General features: G+C 43.7%; 2 protein-coding genes across 8 annotated transcripts in view; one reads left to right on the forward strand and one right to left on the reverse strand.

Moving 5' to 3' along the window:
• Positions 1-1,151: 1,151 nt before the first annotated feature.
• On the reverse strand, positions 1,152-20,321 carry DNAI4 (dynein axonemal intermediate chain 4). Of its 6 annotated transcripts, none has more exons than XM_054832922.1 (17): positions 18,976-19,029; positions 18,239-18,401; positions 17,201-17,391; positions 15,263-15,372; positions 14,882-15,038; positions 13,279-13,418; positions 12,048-12,206; positions 11,370-11,561; positions 10,326-10,576; positions 8,883-8,969; positions 7,026-7,177; positions 5,809-5,966; positions 5,488-5,609; positions 4,677-4,775; positions 3,803-4,029; positions 2,851-2,974; positions 1,152-1,280 (listed from the first exon to the last, which is right to left on the reverse strand). In XM_054832922.1, the coding sequence occupies exons 1-17, from the start codon at positions 19,011-19,013 to the stop codon at positions 1,236-1,238; spliced, it is 2,415 nt and encodes an 804-aa protein (XP_054688897.1). In that variant the 5' UTR covers positions 19,014-19,029; the 3' UTR covers positions 1,152-1,235. The 6 variants fall into 6 exon arrangements, with proteins under 6 accessions (XP_054688897.1, XP_054688896.1, XP_054688900.1 ...); XM_054832921.1 differs by having other exon boundaries at positions 2,851-3,004; XM_054832925.1 differs by lacking the exons at positions 1,152-1,280; positions 18,976-19,029 and adding an exon at positions 20,158-20,321 and having other exon boundaries at positions 2,738-3,004.
• MIER1 (MIER1 transcriptional regulator) overlaps positions 20,021-20,546 on the forward strand; it is a 41,604-nt gene continuing 41,078 nt past the window's right edge. Inside the window, exon 1 of one of the 2 annotated variants that reach the window (XM_054832930.1) lies at positions 20,021-20,160. The gene's annotated coding sequence lies outside the window, so the exon portion shown is untranslated. Of the gene's footprint in view, positions 20,165-20,546 lie in introns of both variants that reach the window. The other variant, XM_054832931.1, reaches the window with a different exon arrangement.

The raw sequence follows: 20,546 nt of genomic DNA on the forward strand, positions 1-20,546 counted from the left end.
CTTCAGCGATGTGTTAAATGTTGGGCGTTTATTGTCAGGCTAACGAGAAAGTCCAAATGTCCTGTATCTATAAAATACACGTCCTGGTACATAGTGCTTTCATGGGCAGGCAGCTGTTGCCTCCATCAGTTGGCAGGCGGAGCGCTTCACTGCCGAGCTTCTGCATGGTCGAGCTCCTGTGACGGGGGTCCCTGCTGTGCTGAGCAGGCAATAGGGCTGTAGCCTCGGTCTTCTCCTTAATTGCTTGTCTGCAGAGATGCTCCGCACTGTCTGTGAGCAGTCAGTCTCTGAAAAACGCTCTCAGGCACCACGGTCCAGCTGGTGGCTCGCTGGGTGCTTTTTTCTGTTTCTTCTGATCTGCCCTCCAAAAAGACAGCCTTGGCAGCCAAACGCTGCCTGCTTCCAACCAGCCGCGCAGGCTGAGCAGGCGTTCCCAACAGCCTTCAGCTCTCCAGTGCTGGAGGGCTGCTGAGATCTCAAAAAACGCAGATCTGACTTCCAGAGCTGCAAAGGCCAGTCCCTGCTGTAGGACCAGACTGTTCTCTCATGTGAGGAGCTCTCAGGATGGTGTCAGTGTGGAACAGAGGGAATTTAAACTGCGATTTTCCATTATCCTCATTTGCCAGGGGTTGAAATAGTTGGTCTCGACTCCTGCCTGGTGTGGGAGGATGTGCAGCTGGCAGGAGCACCTGGTGCCTCTCAGAGCTCAGCTTGCACCCTCAGTGTGGTTATGGGGATGGCAGATAAGGTGGATGTGATGGAAAGTCCATTCATTTGCCAGATGGTTTCACCAGGCTACGCCTGGTGAGGACTTTGGCTGTATTATGGAGCAGCCTGTGCAGGAGGTGATTTTGGCATCTTTGCTTTTTGAGTAACCCAAGGAGAAAAGACCTTGGAGGGGGAAAAAAAAAAAGCAAAAACAAACAAACAAACAAAAACCCCCAAAAACCAAACAAACAAAAAAAACCCAGGAGAAAAAAACCAGGGAGGAAAGACTCAGGAGACCTTTCCATTACCTTATCTGCATTACAGGGAAGGCCATCTGTGTATTGCTGCTGTTTGTCTGATGAGGGGGACTTCCAGGGGAAAATTTAGAGCATTTGCAAGAAGTATCTAACCACTATGGCTTCAAAGAGAAATTTTAATGATTGAAAAAGAATAAATGGTTTATGTTACTACTACAATAAGTCTGTCTTGCTGTTTACCAGCTATGAAGTGGTATCATTTAGCTACTGTTAAATAGCTGCAGCAGGACCAATTATGTCACGTAAGGGATCAACCTGTAAAACAAGAGGAAAGAAAGAGCTGTATGCCAGTGTCGTTGCAGCAGAAGACATGCAGCAATCCAAAATTCTGATTTATGAACTGAGAGCAGAATTGCTTGTGCAGTGAGCAACCAGGAAGCAGGCTAAGGTGGTTTGTGTTATGTCAGCTGATTCTTTGGAATTCTGTTAATACTCTGCTTACCTCTAAGTGCTCCTTGAAAAATAGCGCTTCCTGGCAGGCCTGTTTGGATTGTGTGTGTGGCATCACACTTAGCAGCATACAAACACATATCTTGTTTATAAAGGAAATTAATTTTCAAGAATGATGTATGTATGATGGCTGTACTTAGAGGTGATTGCCCCTGAAGTAATTCTCTCCCTTTAGCGTTAATTGTAGCATGGATCCTGTCGTGCTAAGCCTTGTATGTGCTTAAGCCTAGGAAGACCTTGCTATTAGCAGAACAGGGAGTGAAGGAAAAGGGTGATGCTGGGAAGTGGGGCTCCCTCTGCCACTCAGGGGCCAGTTATGCTACATGCCCAAAGTCTGTGAAATTAAGCACTGATATTTGTAGTCCTGTTCTAGTGACATACCTAGAAAATTACCCCTATGCTCTTATTAACTGAACTTCTCTGCTCAGAGGACTTGGGCTGCATTGTGGTGATTTGTAGGGAAAAAAAAACCCAACACTAATTTTATTTTCTAAGTTTAAGGGAAATATCTTTTTGCTCTGTGGTCTACAGCACTTGGCAAATGAGGCTGGTAATTACCAGAATTTTTAAGTGCAATGCTGGCACTTGTGAATTATTAATGCTTAATACCCTAAGAATGAAGGTTAGAGTAACAGCCGCATTTTCGTTCCCTCCAACTTAAGTTTAGCATTTTGCAGCAGGAGTTTGTGCCGTGGACCAGGCAAGGAGGGCCCGATGGGGCTTTGGGATAAACGAGCACTGATTTATGCAAAACTGAACAGAAGGGATCCACGGTTGACATCAGCTTTTACACTGCTGCTGACATGGAATCTATGCAATGGGACGATTGGAAACGGACCTAGTTGTAAGGCAAGTCAAATTCTCACACGACATCCAGGACAGAAAAGCCCTCGCTAGGGTAAGCAGTGGCTTCTAAGAGTGACAGCAATGCAGAGCCAGCCAAAGGACTAATGGGTTTGCTGACACCGAGGAAGTGAGACTATCTTGTTGGTGGCCAGGAGAGGGCATGTCGTTCCTGCATTGTCAGCAGGTAAGGGCGTTCTGCCAAGTGCAGTCACCTGCAGGCTGCATTTAGAGGAAGCTCCACCTTCCTGCCCTTGCCCCAGCATCCCTCCCAAATCCAGCTGCAGCGAACCTTTGGATTTGTGATCAAGTGAAACCTCAAGTTCGACGTTGACTTCAGTGTTCCTGAAGTTTCTAGCAGTACAGCATGCAGAAAGGCAGGAATCACTTCGGATTTTAATCCGGTTACGGAATTGCATCTGATTCAGTATTTATTAGCTAGGTTATTAACAGAAACCCCCTTCTGAGGAATGAAGTGCCAGACAAGCATGCAGGCCTCCAAGGACCACCGTCTTTTCCTAGCGAATCGTACCTTCTTACTGCTGGGAGCAGCCAGGTTCCGCAGCTCAAACACGCTGACTTCTCCTTTAGTGTCTCCTACGAGCAGGCAGTCGGTGCTCTGGGCGAAGAGTACGGATGTGAATTTCCCTCTTGGGCTGGCAAAGCAAGAGACCACGGGGTTCAGGCTGCAACCCCGTAGAGGCAAGGATTAGTGATGGCATAGGTAACACTGCGTCTGCCTGGAGTGTACGATCAGGTAAAGTCTAGCAGTAACGCAGGTCTGATAAATGCTGCGTGTTTTACTTTTTACGTTCTAGATTAACTCAAAAACTAAAAAGTGAGCCAGTGTTTTGTTTGGTCTCTACCAGAACAAAAATCCCAGCTGCTATTAACTAAGATATCTTGATTGTCTAAAATCTGTGCTACTGCCTAATATGGGGGTGGTGGTGGTTAATATTTTTATTAAATTAATAATTTACTTTTTTCTACCGCAAGATGGGGCAGGGCTCCTACTCCACTGCTAGCTTCATGTTGTCATTAATCCTAAATAGCACGGAGCAGCAGTATGAGGCCACAGATTAACTAAGCAGCATGTGAGATGTGCACCTACTTTACAGTAGTGGGAAAACGTGAGAGGTATCTGAACTTCTGACCATCTTATCCTTATAAAAGGTCCGAAGTAACTCAGTTTTGTTATTATTCCTTTTAACTGTGGCAGTGGTAGAATCTATGGTTTCTGCAGCAAAAAAAGCCGTTTTACCTTTTATCAGTTCCACGGGGCATCCAGCTCCTTCTCATACAATTCTCTGGTAACTACCATCTGCTTTTACAAAATGAGTATTTCCAAATTCAGTACTTTCAATAACTAAGCAAGCAAATGGCATGGAGCTGTCATGCTCTGGTAACAATACTGATTAGGCAATACTCTGTAGCCTTTGTGCCATTAAGTTTCAGAATCTTCTCTGAGAAAAGTAATCACTTACGTGCTGACACTAAGATCCCAAATTTCTACTCTGCTTTCGTTCACTGCTGCAAAGATGAAGGCTGACTTTGGAGACCACATGATGTCATGAACAAAAGCAGCGGCGGAACTGAAAGTTAAAATGGGCGTCTGTGAATCCTGATGCCATAAGATAACGCTCCAGTCTGCAGAGCAGCTTAGGAACATGTCAGTGCTGAACGGATTCCAAGCGACTTTGTACACAGGACCCTTGGTGTTTGGGAAGAAACAAAGAACTTTGTGTTATTCTAGAGCTACAGCCTCACAGGATGGTTTTTAATAGTGACCTTTCATGGAAATCCCTGACTGTCCTCTGACCTTAATAGCAAACCCAGCATTTTTTATGTGAACCCATAGGAAATTAGGATGCAGCAGATGTGATAAGGCAGGAGAGGTCTTAGGAATAAAAAGCATTTGGCTGATTCTGTCCCTTCACCAGTTGTTAGGAGAAGCCGATGCTGAAAGGGCAGCTTCTTGGGCAAGCAAAGACTTTCAAAAAAAGAGGTGCTGCCTGCTAAAGTTCTGCTGGCTTTCTCTCAGAGGTTATTTAACTGTGGTTTCTAGGACAATCAGATTACTGCTTGATTTTCTTAAAATAAAGCCTGAACTAAAGCTTTAAAACAGTTTATAGTACAAGTTTTAATAAATTACTTTTAAAAATCCTCATAGTGTAGAAAGTAATCCTGTAAGACTGCAATGCTTTATGCTAGGGGAATTCATCCCTAATATAAGAAAAGAAGTTTAGGTTTCTGTTATTGCAGCTGTTTTGTTTAGTAAAGATAAGGAAAGAAACTATTACATTTGTGAACTTAACCGAACAGTTTCTGCTGTCACAACTTTTTCTATGTATCACTCACCTTATGGCCTCTGTATGTCTCTAGAAACTGCTCACTGCATGAACAGGAACACTTGTGGATATGTCCCTCTTCTGTTCCAGCGAGATAAAAATTAGTATCCTGAAAGAAAGGTGAAAGTAGCCTACATGGATTAACCTACTTATCACTCATCCAAAAATACATAAAGGACTGGATGAGTTCAGCGGCAGTGACAGTCCTCTGAAGAGCTAAGGTGGGGCTGCCAGGATGTTGTGTGTTGGCTTGCTGCGTGCTGCAGAGCTACATGTGCAGCACATACAGCGCTGCCAGGGTGTATCGGATTTGCTCTGTGTGTTCTCCACCTATGCAGAACATATGCTGTGGGTTTTGACTCCTGAAAATCAGTCCTTTCTCCTCAAAGCGATCCTTCTGTGATCCACATGGGCAAATGCATGAATTCTTCAAATGCTCTGAGGACAAACTATTAAGCTGGATAAAGAGGAGAAGCACAGCCATCGAAGCCCTAGACTCGGGAGATGTTCAACAGTCACGTTCTCACTGATTTGACCAACACACAGAGGAAACTTACCCTAGGGTCTCACCCAAAGCAACGTGAGTAACACGGCTGGAATAATATCGTTGTTCACGTACAGGGATTACTCACTTGGTTTACCCTATTATCCATTTTGGGTAAAATTGTTACTAGCCAAGAAGCAATTTGTTTCAGAACTAAATATGCTTTAAACACCAGTGCAAGCTAATACATATTAAAGTAGCTCCAGCTGAGGATTTCACCTCTGCTGCATCGTTCTCCTGGATAATGCTTTAGCCAGGATGGACTTTCTGAGCCTACCTTCGGATGGAAGTCAAAGCACATTCCAGCTGCCCGTTGAGATATCAGAGCTTCGCTTTTCCTTTCTTTCTCGCCTGGCAATTTTTTCTTCTCACTTTCTGTTCGCTTTATTTTCATCAGATCTGTGCAAATAGCAAGAGTTTTTGTCAAACAGGTATGTCAGAGTGCTATGAATAACTCATGCTGCTTTGGAATGCTCAACAGCTCTTAAATGGTTTGTGTATGATAACTGGTATAAAGCATGTCACCTGAAGTAAAATCAAGCAATTGCAATTTCAGGTATTATCCCTCTGCAGAAAAGCTGCAGGGGAAAATGCTTACCGGTGCAATCTAGTCTTTTCTGTATAAGCCACTCGGTTACTCGGCCATCTGCTGAGATACAGATTAATCTCTCTTTTTTGCCATCTCCTGTTGTACCTCTGTCCTGTTCCACCCACCTCAGTTGCCACACAGGACCTGTATGTTTATTTGAAGATTCACTGGGAAAAAACCACACATGATAAATCATAGATGAACAAAGACAAGACAATATATTTGAAAAGTAATTAACCTTCCACTTTGTAATGAACATCAAGTCTTCTGACAGAAACGTTGCTTAGCTTTTCTTAAAAAAAAAATAAATCTAAATCTAAAAATCATCTCTTTTCTCCAGAAAACCTTTTCTTTCATCAAACATATTTGATATTTAGTTCAGGGCACTGTTTAATGTGCTGACACACCTTTCACTGATACCTGATCATGAAATCAATCTGCACCTTGTAGGAGAGTGCCCTAGACCTGGGGAGCTGCCCGTGGGGCAATGTCTCCCTGATCACCCCTTCTCTCTCACTTTCTTCTTAATTCCTGCTTACCCCTCACCTGTTCTGATATTCTCTCCATTTTTGGCATGCGGAATCAGTGAGAAAAGACCAAAAGCTACCACTGGTGTCCCATAAGGATTCATTATCTGGGGCAGGTTTGTCCTAGTTAGTGCATGGAGTATAAAATTATACATGGTGGTAACTTGCTGCGTTTTCTTAAAATGTCAGAGCATAGTACTCATTTGTTTGACCTTTCCAACGTGGGGAACTCGCTTTGTTTGCACAGCAACAGCACAGAGTGTTTCATACCCCAAATAAGGACCAGTGGTGTTCAAGTAATGCAAGCAGAAGTAAGAATAGGGAATGATGGCAGTGCAGAGGGAGAGCAGCAGTGTCTGAGGATTTGGCTGTGTCAGTGTAGATAGGTGGATAGGAAAAGTCCGGTTGGCCCGCTCTGGCCCCGCCAGGCATTTATGCATTACCATAAACTTTTGTGTCTGCAATTTTGCTCCAGAAACTTTTCGTAGTTGTGAGTATTGAGTGTTTATGTAGGCATTTCAATCAAAACTGGAAGATAGTGACAAAAGTTGGAAGTGAAAAAATTGTGCAGCATCCCAGAGCATTCACAAGCCTTAATCATCAAAAATGTTACTATTCCCTGAGCTTCTCAGTTGTGGATATTTTTTTATTTGCTAAGACGTGACTGAGGTGGGAGGAGATGGGAAATCATAGCCTTACCTGCTGTCCAAAAGCACAGTGTCCTTACAGTTCCGTACGTTATAGATTGCGATAGAACCATTGTACGTTCCAACTGCTAAAAGATTCGGGCTTGCTGTAGAAAAATCCAAAGCAGTAACACCATGCTCACACTGGAAAATGCGCTCTGGCCACTGACCAGGAGAAAAAGACATGAATGTTTGAAGTTAGTTTCTTATTTTACCCTGGTCTTCTCAGCACTGGATACTGAATTGCCAGGCTCTGCTGGAAAATTCAAGCGCTGATGACGATAGCAACCACTTCTAGACAGAAATTAGGTACTATAGTCTAAATGGTTCGGTTTATTTCTTGCTAGAACTGGTAAAATTATGAAAAGATACAGACTATGCAGAAATATGACACTACAAAATAAGTTAGATGGGCCTTCTCCAAACCAAATACCTAAAAATCAACTTCCCTAAGATTCAGCTATGTGGATACAGTGTGGAGTTTTTGTTTGTTTCATTTGGTTTTTTTTCTTTTTAAAACGAACTTGGCATTTTGGAAAACTTCTCCAGTTGTTTTCTATCTTGTAATGTGAAGGTAAGTACCCTTCCAATTACAGAAACTTAGCTGAAGATAAAATGCAATCTAATGTACTTCAGGTAATCTGTAAACCAGTATTTTCCTGTCATTTCTCCATGTAACCAAAGAACTGATTCAGCTCAGTTATAACACTAAAGCCTTAAAGTCACCACACCAAGATCCTGAAATGGGAAACAGCAGAGTGTTAGTTGGCAAAGAACCGTATTTCAGTGCAAGACCTTATTTCTTAATGTTAGGGACTTGAGGGCTATGGTGACATTTGGGAATCACGAGAGTATTTGATTGTTGTTGAGGTGATAATTATGCATCAAAGACTTGACTCTGCATGGTTTGAAATAGTCTAATACACAATTATGGCCAAGTGAAGTTTGTAGAACAAATCAAACTAAGGTTGTGTAATTAGATGGCAATCATCAGATGATTTTTGCTGTGTCACTTTGTAACTGAGATTTCCAAAATTTTTTTTAAAAAATGGCCAGTTTAAAAAGGATCACTTTTCAGATGGATATGTAAAGGTGTAACTGTTACATTGATGAAATCTACTGGTTTTTGACAGTATTATGAGAAGTTAGATTAGATAATTATATTTAATTATATACTTTTTTTTTTTCCCTTCAGCCTAACAGAATTTCATGGTACAACAGAAAATGGATTTGAAATACAGATGTTCTCTGTAATGACAGTCTGGAAGTATTGAACAAATGGCCTATAGATTTTGAAAAACAAAAGGTAAATGGATTTCTTTTCACATTTGCTGTGCTCAAGACTTTTCCAGTCTAAAAAATAATTTCTACGCAGCTGGGTCTACCCACAGTAATAATGAAACAGATTTACAGTCGTGTATAGGTCGCCATAGGGATTGGAAATGGGGTACAGAGAGCCACATTGCTAAGTTGCCTAGCGTGGACTGGTACTACCTGAGAGATGTAACCATCTGTTAGTTGTTTGGTGGCCTGTGGGCAATGAGTTTAGTTCCTGTGAGCAGATGTCTGTGTTACCAAACCACCAGTACAGCCAGCACCTCTGTTGAAAGTGCCAGCTGAGAGGACGGACAGGCACGGAGACTGAACTGTTGCCCACAGGCACTTTCTTTGGGTCAAGATTTACGCGCATTGCTAAGTACTGTAGTCGGAATCCATTTTCTGGAAATGTGTGGTTTCAGCTAGCAAATTTAACCTCACTGGCTAGGTCTTGCTTTTTGAAACAGGAAGAGGGAAATAAATAAAGCAGAAATAGTACAGCAGAAAAATGCATTAAAGGGAAAAAAAAGAAAACAAACTGGCTGCTTGTTACCATGGGGTTCTTCAGTGACCAACAGCAAGCCAAGCCCTTCTTCTGTTCTTTAAAATCAAACGCTCCGTAACCAACAGCTAAAAGATCCTAAAAGCACAGAGTAACAGATATATCTCAGTTCAACTTTAAGTACAGTAGTATCTTTCTAAAAGGCAACTTTCTGTTAACAGTGACTGCAAAGTCTGGAAAACAATGCTTATGTCATATGCAAGTAGAATAACACAGAACAACAGAATTTCAGACTTCTAGAATACTGGAAACTGGTTCAATGAAAAATTGTGTTCATAGGCACTACCAGTTGTGTTTGCAATCACCCCTCCCTGGCCATCATAAAAATATGTCCCTTTCCAGAGAGGAATATACATGATTCTATAACCATATTTTAATGTGCAGTATTTAATGGGCCACATAATACTACTACTACTTTTCTCTCATAGTGTTGGCTGTAAAAGGAGCTTCAGTGACCGCCTCAAACTCCCAGCTTTTCACTCTCTACATGGGGGTCCAAAGAATTCCGTTCATTCCTTTCCATCAGCAGAGGTAAGAAATAGCAGCAAAAATCTAGTCTTCGACTCCGTTGTGTTTTTTTCCTACGCAAAACAACTAGTTTGTGAAATTAAGACTTTAAAAGTAGGTATTTTTTTACCCTATATTTCTAAGATTGAAGTATATAAATGTGTCCAACTTTAGAATATCTGTGGATCTGGTGTACTAACATTATGAAATGGTCTTTATTCTCTCTCTTTTTTTCCCTTGGGTCAATCTTACTGGTTTTATGTTTCTCATCCTCACCTGCATTTTACCTTCTTTCCATTATTTTTGTTGTGGCCATAAGGGAGCTCCGTTGGAAAGACTGAGCCTTACATTAGTCTGAAAGTGGAGATGTCTGAGTCATTCTCACCTCCACCAAAACTGAATTAAATAAACTCAGGCCAGCTGCTCAGAAATTTGTGCCTGTTATTATGCATCTTATCCTTAAAGTTTGATGAATGCCGCTTTCTTGGGAGATTACTGTTAGATACAAAGATGTGGTATCTAAACTATTGTGAATAAACTCTATCAATGGTGATAAAGTTTAGTAGTAGGGCTTTAAATTTCAACTCCCAGTTCTGTAATAGACTGAGTCTATTATCTTAACATTGTTGTTCAGGTGACCGCCCATGGTAAACTGACGTATACTGGACCAATTAAAGCTGTTGTGACACATTTGTAGGAAAAGCCTAGAGCAGCTGTCCAACCTGGAAAATAATGTAGCAATATTTTTGTACGGAAGGACAAAATACAGAGAGTGGGATGCAAAGACACCCTACCTGACTGTAGGGGTGAATCCCATCTCTTCGAGATCCCTCTCGACAAAGCACATCAAAATCAGGAGTTTATTTACAGCAATAATTGCTCATACCATTTTGTAAACAGCTTAGAAGAAGCGATTTGTTAACTCACTGGGTTTACTTTGCTCCAAGCCATACTGCTCACGCTGTGGCCATTAGTTAAATCACATATATACGACCACAGTCTTTCCAATCTGGGAGGTACAATTTCTTCTGGGGTTTTATTTAGATCTGACAGAACTGACGGGTCAATGAATGCTTCCTTCTGCTCTTCCTTATCCTGCTTTTCCCTGTCATGCTTTTCCCGTTTAGCTTCTTTCACGGCTTCTATTGTACTGCTAGTGTCTGATGTAACATCAGGATCTAAAATGCACAAATATGGTAGAATCTGAGTAGTAACATTTCACTTATCTAACTCCAGTCATTCACATTTGCCCTTGCAGCAAATATTTTGCAGCAAAATAAATGACGATTTCAGGAATTAAGACATCCTAACTTTTAAAACCATGGATAAAATGTTGATAGGGACATAGAAGATGGCTGGATCAGGCTGTAGTGTGCCAGTTATGCACCAGGCATTTAATGAGTGGATTTAGCTACCCAGCAACAAGTTATGAATTTACGTCCACCCCCTGCCAGGAAGGTTTCTAATCTCTCATATGTAAAAATTTGTTTAAACAGGGATTTTTTCAAGTTAGATGCCAAATTTTAAAGAGCCACGCTTAAGCATTGATGCTGAAACACCGTAGCTGTTACATGATGCTGTAATAATTTGCTCATTATCTGGGAAAATTAGGTTTAGAGCATATTTTTAGACTGCATTTTCTAAGTAGTTTTTTTGTTTACCCACTCCTTTATTTTATGTAATGTGCAAATCATAAATTGATCTCAGATCACTGTTAACAAAATAAGAACACAATAACTGCCATATTGTCAGGACAAAAGTTCTCCTGGCCAGAGTGGTGCTTCAGCTGTAGCTACTTTCTGAAGAGTGACAGAATGTAACAGGTTCCTTGCCTGAGAAACTGAAACTCTATGACCTGTTTCTTAAATGACTTGTCACCTGTAAAGACACTCAACAAGGGACATAACTCCATGACTTTCAATAGCATGCCAAGCCTTGTGCTGAAAACAGGGTGGCCAATAAGAAACAAACCTAAAAGGACAGGAAATTGCCGATAAGCTGCAAGTTTGGGTTGAAAAATATTCTCCATTAGAATCCTCTCCATGAAAAATAAATCCTGCTGAAAGTTTTCTGATGTTAATATAGCTTCTGAATGGCATTCCTCCTCTTCATGGATTCTGGCATGAACAGCGCTTTCCGAAATCATTATAGAAGTTGTGCTGCCTGACAACAGATAATATGCGAAAAAACAGTTTTAACATGATAATACTTTGCACGTAAAAGTCAAGGGGATAAGAAGTCTCGTCCTCCTACACCTGCAAAAAGCACAGAAGTATCTACCATCATCAAAAAAATACTTCCACTATTAATTTTTTCTTGCTTTAATTTTATTTGCTTTTATTGCTCCAATACTCAGTATGATGAGATACTTCAGGAGTTTTTCACAATTGGTGATTTGCTTCTACTGTCTTAAGTAAGTTAGCACCAGCAAACTTTGTCACTGCCCATTTATTTAAGAGCATTTATGACGGCACTGTATGGAAAATCTCTCAGTGCAGACCTGTCCAAGATTCTTTAGCAAAGTCTCTTTCAAGTGCCAGACGGGCAGACCAAGATTTTCTTCATGTAGTTTTCACCACACAACATAGTGCTATGCATGGTTTAGGAGGATGAAAACATGGCAGAAATGTAAACCTGGAAAAACGTCACCTCTGTCAGAAGAGACAGACGTAGTCTGATTGTGCTCTTTAGTTGTGTGGGATTTGCTGCTTTTCCCAGTCGTGGCTCTGCTACCTTCTGCTTTTGACGTAGGTTCTGTTTCCGATACATTAAATGAATCGTACAAGTCCCAGGAAGTGATCATCATCCCTAGAAATGAATTACACTGTATTATACAAGGCTTTGACACCAACCAAGGCTCGGACAAGGCTGTAGCAACAACTGTTGTGTGATTGCAGCAGCTGCATCAGCGTCTTCTGGGTGTGCGGCTTCCCTTTTGAGGGGCCATCTCCCAGTGAAACAGTGCTCTGTGACCTTGCCTTTGTGTGCTCAGTGGTTCAAACATGGGCCGGAATGAGCCCTGCTGATGCTCAAGGCACACAGAAAAAGGAGAAGATATGTTTTCAAATCTGATTAATCTCTGGTTTACTTCTCCTTTTTTTCCCACTCATTTTACATACACTAATGAACACAAAGGAAAAATGTTTGGAACAGCATTCCCCATAGTTTTCTTTGGCCTCCTACACAAAAAAAAAATGTCCACAGTAAGGCAAAGCTCAGCATGCACATCTAAAACCTAGATACTCCTCTACAATTTTTTTAGAGCTTTGAGGCTGAACATTTTGTAAAATTGCATCTATCTTGTGCGACTGCCAAGATTTTCTGCTCTCCCCAAGATTTTAAATCGCATAACAGAAGTTCTCTTCTTTGCATTACAGCAAATAGAAATAGAAAGCAGCATTGCTGAGAAGTTAAGGGGGGGGGAAGGGAACTAAGTCCTTTCATATTTCAAGAGCATAGCTGAGTATTAGGTGAAGTTCTGCCTCCTAAGAAGCACTCTCTGCTTGCAGAGTGCTGAGGCAGGCAGGACACGGCAGTTGTCAGGTAGGTAATAACTGTTTTATTGCAATGGATACAGTGTACCAGTGTTCAGGTATTGGGAGGGGCAGAAAAGGCTCCCACAAATCACACCAGCCTGTCTGAACTTAAAGCTCTGGAAGTGAAAGTTGAGGAAACGTCTTCTGCTCAGAGATGGAAGAAAGAAGAAACCGCTTTCCTCAGTATCCTGCCTGTGTGCAGGGAGTCTTCTGAGGTTTCCCAAATAAATATTTAATAAGTAAACTCAATGTAATAATAAACCCACCTGCCAAGGGTACGATGTAGTAAATGAGAGCTCGTTCTTATTAAATACCCTTTCCTATATGGTCCTCAGAACATTTACCTTTATCTTCCATGATGATTTTGTCACATTGCACTTCCTTGTTCTTTGCAGCTCCATTAATGGTTTGCATCATTTTTTCTACAAAGCGATCGTTACCAGGTCTGTTTTTGCAAACATCAACATAAATCCTATTCCGCTCCCTTGGGGGAAAAAAAAAAAAGTGTATATTGGCTTTCTGAAAAACATTTGCATTCAACTTCTCAGTGTATTTAACCACAAGTTGAACAGGAGAGGATACTCCATGTCATAAATTTACTGCTCGGGTTTTTTTTGATTGCCAGATTTTATTTCACTCTACGTATTGTCTTTCAGCAGCTATTTCTGACCTTGTGATGCTGTTCTAAAACAGAAATGGCCTGTAGAGGTAGGCATCAGCAAAAAGTCCCTACTCCAACTACCTTTACACTCTGGTGGAATTCAGAGGAGTTCAGGAATACGTCGTTCTCATCACTTGGGAGAGAAAGGCAGTGCATCCAAGAGACAAAAATGAAACCAGTACATTTCTTTTTCATCCAGCCCTCAGGTTCTGTAGGAACGGTCAGTGGGAATTGTGAAACTTTTGCTATTGGTTTCAGTATTCTAACAGCAGACATAGATTATACCCCGCCTTAGTCCACCAACAGGTTGCCGTGCTCGGGAAGTCACTGTCTGCTGCTGTACAGTTGGCAATATGTGCTGTGTACACCAGCTAAGTCTGAATCATAGGAGGCTCTTCCTTTTCCTTCTTCCCCAAAGTCACACCAGTCTGATTCACAGACAGTGGGGGCTGGCATCCTACCATGAACTTTGTGTGTATACTAGCAGAAAAAACTGACTTAGATAAGTTGTTTGACTTGCCAACTGCAGTATACTGCATCTCAGGCTTTGGGGCTTGCGCCTACAAAAGCTGCATGACAAGTCTCTCAGTCTGCCATCCCTCACGGAGAGAACTTTGCTGCACTCTGTCCCAGTCAGCTCCTGGGAGTAAGCCAAAAAACCCGTGTGTTCTGGGTGAACTCCCTACCAAAGTTCATGGTAGTCCAGGGAGGAGACGCTGAAGTGGAAACACACTGGATGCAACTAAGGGGAGACACAATATTTTAACAGACAAGGTCACATGCGGTGGGGTAAGGTTTCTTCTAGCTAGAAGCACTGTGAAGAGTTTCCGAGGCAGCCAAGGCCTGCCTAGTTTGTTTGTATCTTTGTTATTAAGAAATTATTAGCTGTAAAGGTACACACAGGAATCAATGCAGGTTTGCAATTTCTTACTGGTTTCATTAAAATTAAATCGTGTAATACATGTATACCACACTTCTCATCTTCTCTTTCCTCCATCCCCCGTGTGTTCTCTTGTCACCATCCCCTGCTTTTGCCAACCTGCCTTAATTTATCAGTGGAAGAGGGTATGAATCTGATCAACAGGATGGAGTTGTAAGGAATTTAGGCTGTCTTGTCAACAGAGAGAATCAAGCCCCGTATGGCTTTAAACAAAGGTGAAATGGGAAACGGTAGTAGTCAGAACACCGAACCTACGTGTGAGCAGCTTGTTCAGGACTTTGCGATCTGCAGAAATTGGGTGTGCTGAGCACGCCACAGGCACGTACACAACTACCAATATACCTACAGAACCCTGCTGGCATCTTCTGATTCTACAGACACCACCACAGATGGCATATCCAATATCCAGATAGTTTCCGTCTCTGTGAGGTAAATATCCACTCTCCTATCTAAGTCTTCTTTTGTCAGTTCTTCTTTTATCTCCTCTCGCCTCACCTGCACATCTGAAAAATTATATGAGGTTAACAAGCGAGACCTTTTTTGCTCTACATTTAAAAGATGACAAATTAATTCTAAAAGTATTTTAATGATCAGGAGCCAAAACTTGTGAGGCACTGAGTTCCTTTGAAGTGCTGGGCATCTCACGTCCACTGGCTGCAGTGTCTCGCAAATCACAGTGCTCGAAAGAACAGTTTAAATCTATAATTATACAGTGTATGGTCTTTACCAGATAAGCTAACAGTTGCGTCTCGTCGAGAGCCAGGTTCTGCTGTTTCATCTAGTATGGACTCAGTTGTTGATGCATTTGATATAGAAGTGCTGCTGCTTCCATATATCCTTCAGGAACAAAGACACAAGCAGGAATAGTATGTGAGAGTCCAGATGTCAGTTAGCAAAGCACTACGCAAATAGCAGCGTTGTTATCAGGATAAGCCACAGAAGACTGTAATAGCACATACAGGGATGCTTGCCTTGTAAAAGAAGTCATAGAAGGCTTAGGAAAGAAAATAATGAAATGGTTTGAAAAAGACTTAAAAGGAAGAATTCCTCTGACAGCATATCCTGAGGCATTAAATAGCTGATGGAAAAGCAGCTGTTGAGCTCGCAGAGTCATTCGTAGCAGATAATAACGTGAAGTGTTGGCTACCTACTGTGTGATAACGCATACCCACAGACAGCACTGTTCTCAACCAGAATGCAGATTCTTTGGTGCTTTGCCTGTGCTGAAATGTCTTTGAAACGCATGAGAAACTCATTTGAAGGGATTAGCTTGTTAAAAAAAAAATAGGTATGTTTATAGAGGGGATAGCTGTGATAACTAGAAGTAAAACTCAAAACTTAAGTACAGTTGGGAGGTTTGTCAGCAGATTTTCTCTTCCTCAAAAGCTAAGTATGAGCAATTCTAAATATTCAAAAGGCATTTGAAAAAGGCAATTTTAAAGATTTGTATTTAAAACTGAAGTTAAGTAATTTAATTGTTTTTTTTAAATGAAGAGCTCTTGTCTCCAAAAAGGATGCATTTATTTTTCAGGAGATAAGTTGTATTTTCAAGTCATTTTTTGTGTATATTTGCTCCTGCTTAATATCCCTACCTCTAGGATAATCCCTTATGATAGCCACCCTAGGAAACATGACAAAAAGATAGTTCTTAAAGAGCAATCTCTTCTTCTCAGAAATCACCATGGCATTAACTTTGACAAAGAAAACAGCTTTTCTTTAACTTTCTTTTTTTCCCAGTGCTGACTTTCCTCGTCTTTTAGTCCCTTTGACTCAATAAATAGCATCTCATCTCCATACAGTGTGAACGTGTACAGTTTGATAAAGGGATGTGATTCATTATTTTAAACACAAGTAGTTATTTACCTTCTTTTGCGTGACTTAATTGAATGTCAGCCTAAAGATAAAATGGCTCAAGTCTGTTGACTTTGTTTATTCCCTCTGTACTGAAGGTTTGTAAATGAAAACTAGTAGGTAGTGAAACATGTAATTTAGCAGTTTTAACTCAGAAGTTTTTGTGTAAGAACATTTTTTGAAATAGATGCACATAATCACACAGAGGTAACTTGCTTAAATTAGTTTAAAAGACAGGATTCTTACTATGTTAACAATATTTTGGTATTTGAACTGAAAGAGTCAGGTTTTTAAAAAGGGTTTTCTGTACTGAATCATTAAATGATACTGAAGTATCATTAAAACTGACAAAATTCTTTAAAAGAAATGTGTAACTCTTCAGTGAAACCAGACCTTTTGTTGTCAGAGCCGTTTTCCATACCCACAGCTAAGCAGATACTGATACATTCCAGTTTTTCAAGAAACAGGCTTGGGGAAGGCAGAGAGCATATGAAGTGGCTAAAGGGAGTGTATTAACGAGCTCAAATGCCCCTTCTCAGCTGTACAGCCTTGCTCAGACAACTGAACACAACCTCCTCCATCTTTAAGATAGTGTTCTGTCACATCTCTGTGTGTAGGTTCACATCTCTGTGCGTGTAGGCTCAAATTTTAAATGCCGACTATGACAGGCATGTTTCTGTATTTTGGCCACAGAGTATAATTATTAGCCCTGCACAATTATTCCAGCTCCCAGTCTCTCTGAAGAGCAGATGTGTGGCTGCTGCAGGATAGGAACCCCATGAGACAGGATTTAAGAGAGAGCTTATTGACTTACCTTGAGAACGAACCTAAGGTAGCATTTACTCCTAATGTCTGATGTACGGAGAAAGAAGAGAGAAAACCAGATCCCGTGGCCCCAAAGTAAGCACTTGATGCTAAGAGCTTGCCCTGCCTGGGTACAACAGTATTTGGATCTGAATGGAAGAGTGGATGGGGTGTCACATCCTTTCCTTCATCATCAAAAACCTGAAGAAATATTGAAATAATGACAATAGTTTCACTGTGTTCTCGAAACAAGCGACAGTGATGACACTTGCAACATTTTATCTTATCTGGGACAAAAAGAAGACCCTGATCCAGGCAGGAACCTGACAGAACATATAGGTAACCCCCCTCTGCAAATGGTGCCAAACATACGCCAGGACAGGGGTGAGGGGTTGCATTCCTGCTTTCCCTTTAGGGTTCAGCCTTGAGAGGGCTGTCACCTTTGCCTGGGACTTCTTTGGAACTCTCTTTATAGAAATGGCTGCAAAATATCTGGAAAAACTATGTTTGTCCTGCTCTCAGAGCAGGTCATCCTTGTTGTCTTCTCTGGCTTATTTACTCTATAATGACTCTATACTCTAGAGGGACTTATGGACTGTAACTATTTATGTCAAAAGAACAGTACAGCAAAAGCAATGAGATAAACAGTTATGCATCTTTTTTATTATACTGCTCAAAATATTTTATTGTAAGAAAGTATTCGGTAAAGTCTTTAAACAGGACTTAGATTACGTTACGGGAATCTTCTGGTTTTTAGGTAAAGACATACAGGTGCTACAGTCAACATCTCACATAGATTTGAAAGCAAGTAGTTCTCAGGAGGAGAATGGTTAATTTATTTTTTTATTATATTGCCGATTGTTTTTGGACACTAATCATCTTCATTTCAGAATGGATTAAGCTCTTGGATCATTTTCTTTTTCCACAGCTCTTCAACTTCAGACATGCTTTTTCTTTCCTCCCCTCCCACTTCCTTTCTGACAACTTCGAAAATCTGCAATAAACTCACATTTAAAACTTTTCAGTAATAGTGTAAATGGCTTCTCACCCGTATGGCATACTTGTTACCCACGAGAGACCCCCTGTCCACAGCTTTGCCATCGGAAGTCATGGATTGGCTTCTGCAACTCGCTGCTCTATTTGCATAGATGCCGCTGAGGATGCTCGCTCGTCTTTGGCTCCCAGAACTTGCTCCTGATCCTTGCCTTACCCTAAAATCAGCCATAGAAGTTCTGTTTCAATCAACAAAGTACAAACAACCAAATACAATCACCAAATGACTTATCCCTTAACTTTCATGAAGGGTTTAAAAGATTTAAACCATTCAGGATGATAATCCTGAAATAGTGTAATTCCTTCAGAAAATCTCTGTTTGGCTTCTCAGGAGGCTTTCTTAAGCGGCGATAGGAGAAGTGAGGTGGACGGGGGGTGGAGGCAAAGACATTTTACTGGTATTTGGTTTTCTGGGGCTAAGCTTACAAACGGGAACTGATGTGGCAATAAAGGGGCAAGAGATGCAGCCTGTGGCTGCGTGCGGGGCCGGTTACACATGCAGGCAGTCGCGCCTTGCCGCCGGCTGCCCTCTCAGACCGGGACACCGGCGGAGCCCGCCCCGCGGCTCCTGCCCTCCCTCCCGGCCTGGCCCTGCCCGCCGGCCCGCGATGCCTGGAGCCGCATGAGGGGGAGCCGGGCGGCAGGTCCCGAGCCGAGACAGCCCTTGCGCAGGCTGCCCGCGGGGAAAGTTCTTCCAAGGACCCCCCCGCGCCCCCGGCAGCGGCCACTCACGGGGGAAGCCGCCGGCCACCGCCGCCGGGGCCCTGCATGGCGACGACGCTCAGCCGGGGCAGCGCGTCGTGCGGTAACCATGGCAGCGCGCCCCAAGACGCGGCGCGGGGATTGGTTGCCAAGGACGGCGCCGCCGATAGGTCGCGCCGCGCTGGCCGCGTTCTCCCCCCTCCCCGCGTCCGCCCGCCTGAGGAGGGACCCCGGGCCTCACCGGGGGCCGCGGCCTCCCCGTCACCGGGCCCCCTCTCCGTGCCCGGCGGGGCTGGGCCGCCGAGTGCCCGCCTCGCCTCTCCACCGCCCCGGGGCGCCCGCCCCCTGCCCAGCCCGGGGCTCCTCCCCTGCCGTCAGGGCCGCGGCAGCCCCCGCTCCCCCTTTGTCACTGAAGCACAAAGGTCCGCGGCGGCCCGGGGAGACGGGAGCTCCCTCCGCCCCGCCGTAAAACTCGGCCCCGGTGGCGGGGATCGGGGCAGGTCTGGGCTTTTTGGAGGAGGTTCAGAGGTTTGGGGTTGTTGGTTTGGTTGGTTTTTTTTTTCCCTCGTTTGCTTGAGTCAGCAAAGTTGCATGCGTGGGTGCTTTCCTTTCAGCATCGCCCCACGGGGAGCGTTTTTGAGGATTTAAAATGCGGATCGTTGGGAAAACTGGTGGCAGAGGACCGGCTCGTAGAGAGCTGCGGATCGTAAATGATCGGTGCGCCTAAAGAGGGGAGGGCATGGGCAGCCCAGCCCCCGCCTCAGGCCACAGACCCGGGGCAGGGGAAGAGCCGGCGCAGGCTTCCCGCGGAGCCGGGGCAGGCGGCTTTTCCCAAGCGCCGAGCGGACGGCAGCGCCCTCGCTTTTAAGAGCAATTGCAATGCCAGGCTTCTGGATCAGGAGCTCTCCCCTTTGCCTTGCAGGACTGTGCGTGTCCCTGTACCAGCCCTAGGACAGAACTGAACCTGGGCAGGTGAGACAGCCGGGGAAGGCTTTAGGGAAAAGAGGCAGAATTAGGGCTGGACGTCTATATTTTTTCTTTTTTTTTTTTTTTTCCTCCTTTATGTAGGACCAACCTAGCGTTGCTGGTATTATCCCACCCAAGAGTGTCACACGCAGCAGGAGCCCCGGTGACGGCTCAAGAGCTGTTCCCTGAGGACCTCACTGGGTGCTTCGCCGTCGGTGAGACAGCTTCCACGCCTGTGCGGCTCACCGCGTGAGTACGTCTGCCGGGTCAGGAGCCAGGTGGGAGGGAGCGACACCGAGACCGACGTGCGGCGACGGGGTATCTGATTGTGAAGCCGATCCTGCCAAGGCGTAAACGGCCGCTGTTGCTGCCGGGGCCGTGAGGGGCCGGGGCGGACGCGGGAAGCGGAGGCGGGGCCCGGCGCCTCATCGCTGACAGGACGGGGGCGGGGCCTGCGCCCTGAGTGACAGCCGGGAAGCGCGCAGCGCCGGGGAGGGGCGGCACGCGCCCAGCAGGCTTCCCGCGCGCCACGGGGGGGGGGAAGAGCGCGCGGATGAGCTGTGCGCGGTGACGTAGTGCGTGGCGTACCCCCTCCCTCTGCCCGCCCCCTCCCGCCGCTCCCCGGCCCCCGCCGC

The sequence above is a fragment of the Grus americana genome, chromosome 8 (assembly GCF_028858705.1).
Source record: "Grus americana isolate bGruAme1 chromosome 8, bGruAme1.mat, whole genome shotgun sequence".
Classification (NCBI taxonomy): Eukaryota; Metazoa; Chordata; class Aves; order Gruiformes; family Gruidae; genus Grus; species Grus americana.

Bases quoted from the DNA above. Each gene is read 5' to 3' on its own strand.
- DNAI4 (XM_054832920.1), bottom strand. From the start codon at position 19,013: ATGCAGGGCCCCGGCGGCGGTGGCCGGCGGCTTCCCCC. The intron at 8,970-10,325 runs GTGAGTTAACAA...CTGTGCTTTTAG, and splicing joins CTTGGAGCAAAGTAAACCCA to GATCTTTTAGCTGTTGGTTA. The intron at 4,776-5,487 runs GTAGGCTCAGAA...CCTTTCTTTCAG, and splicing joins GCTTTGACTTCCATCCGAAG to GATACTAATTTTTATCTCGC.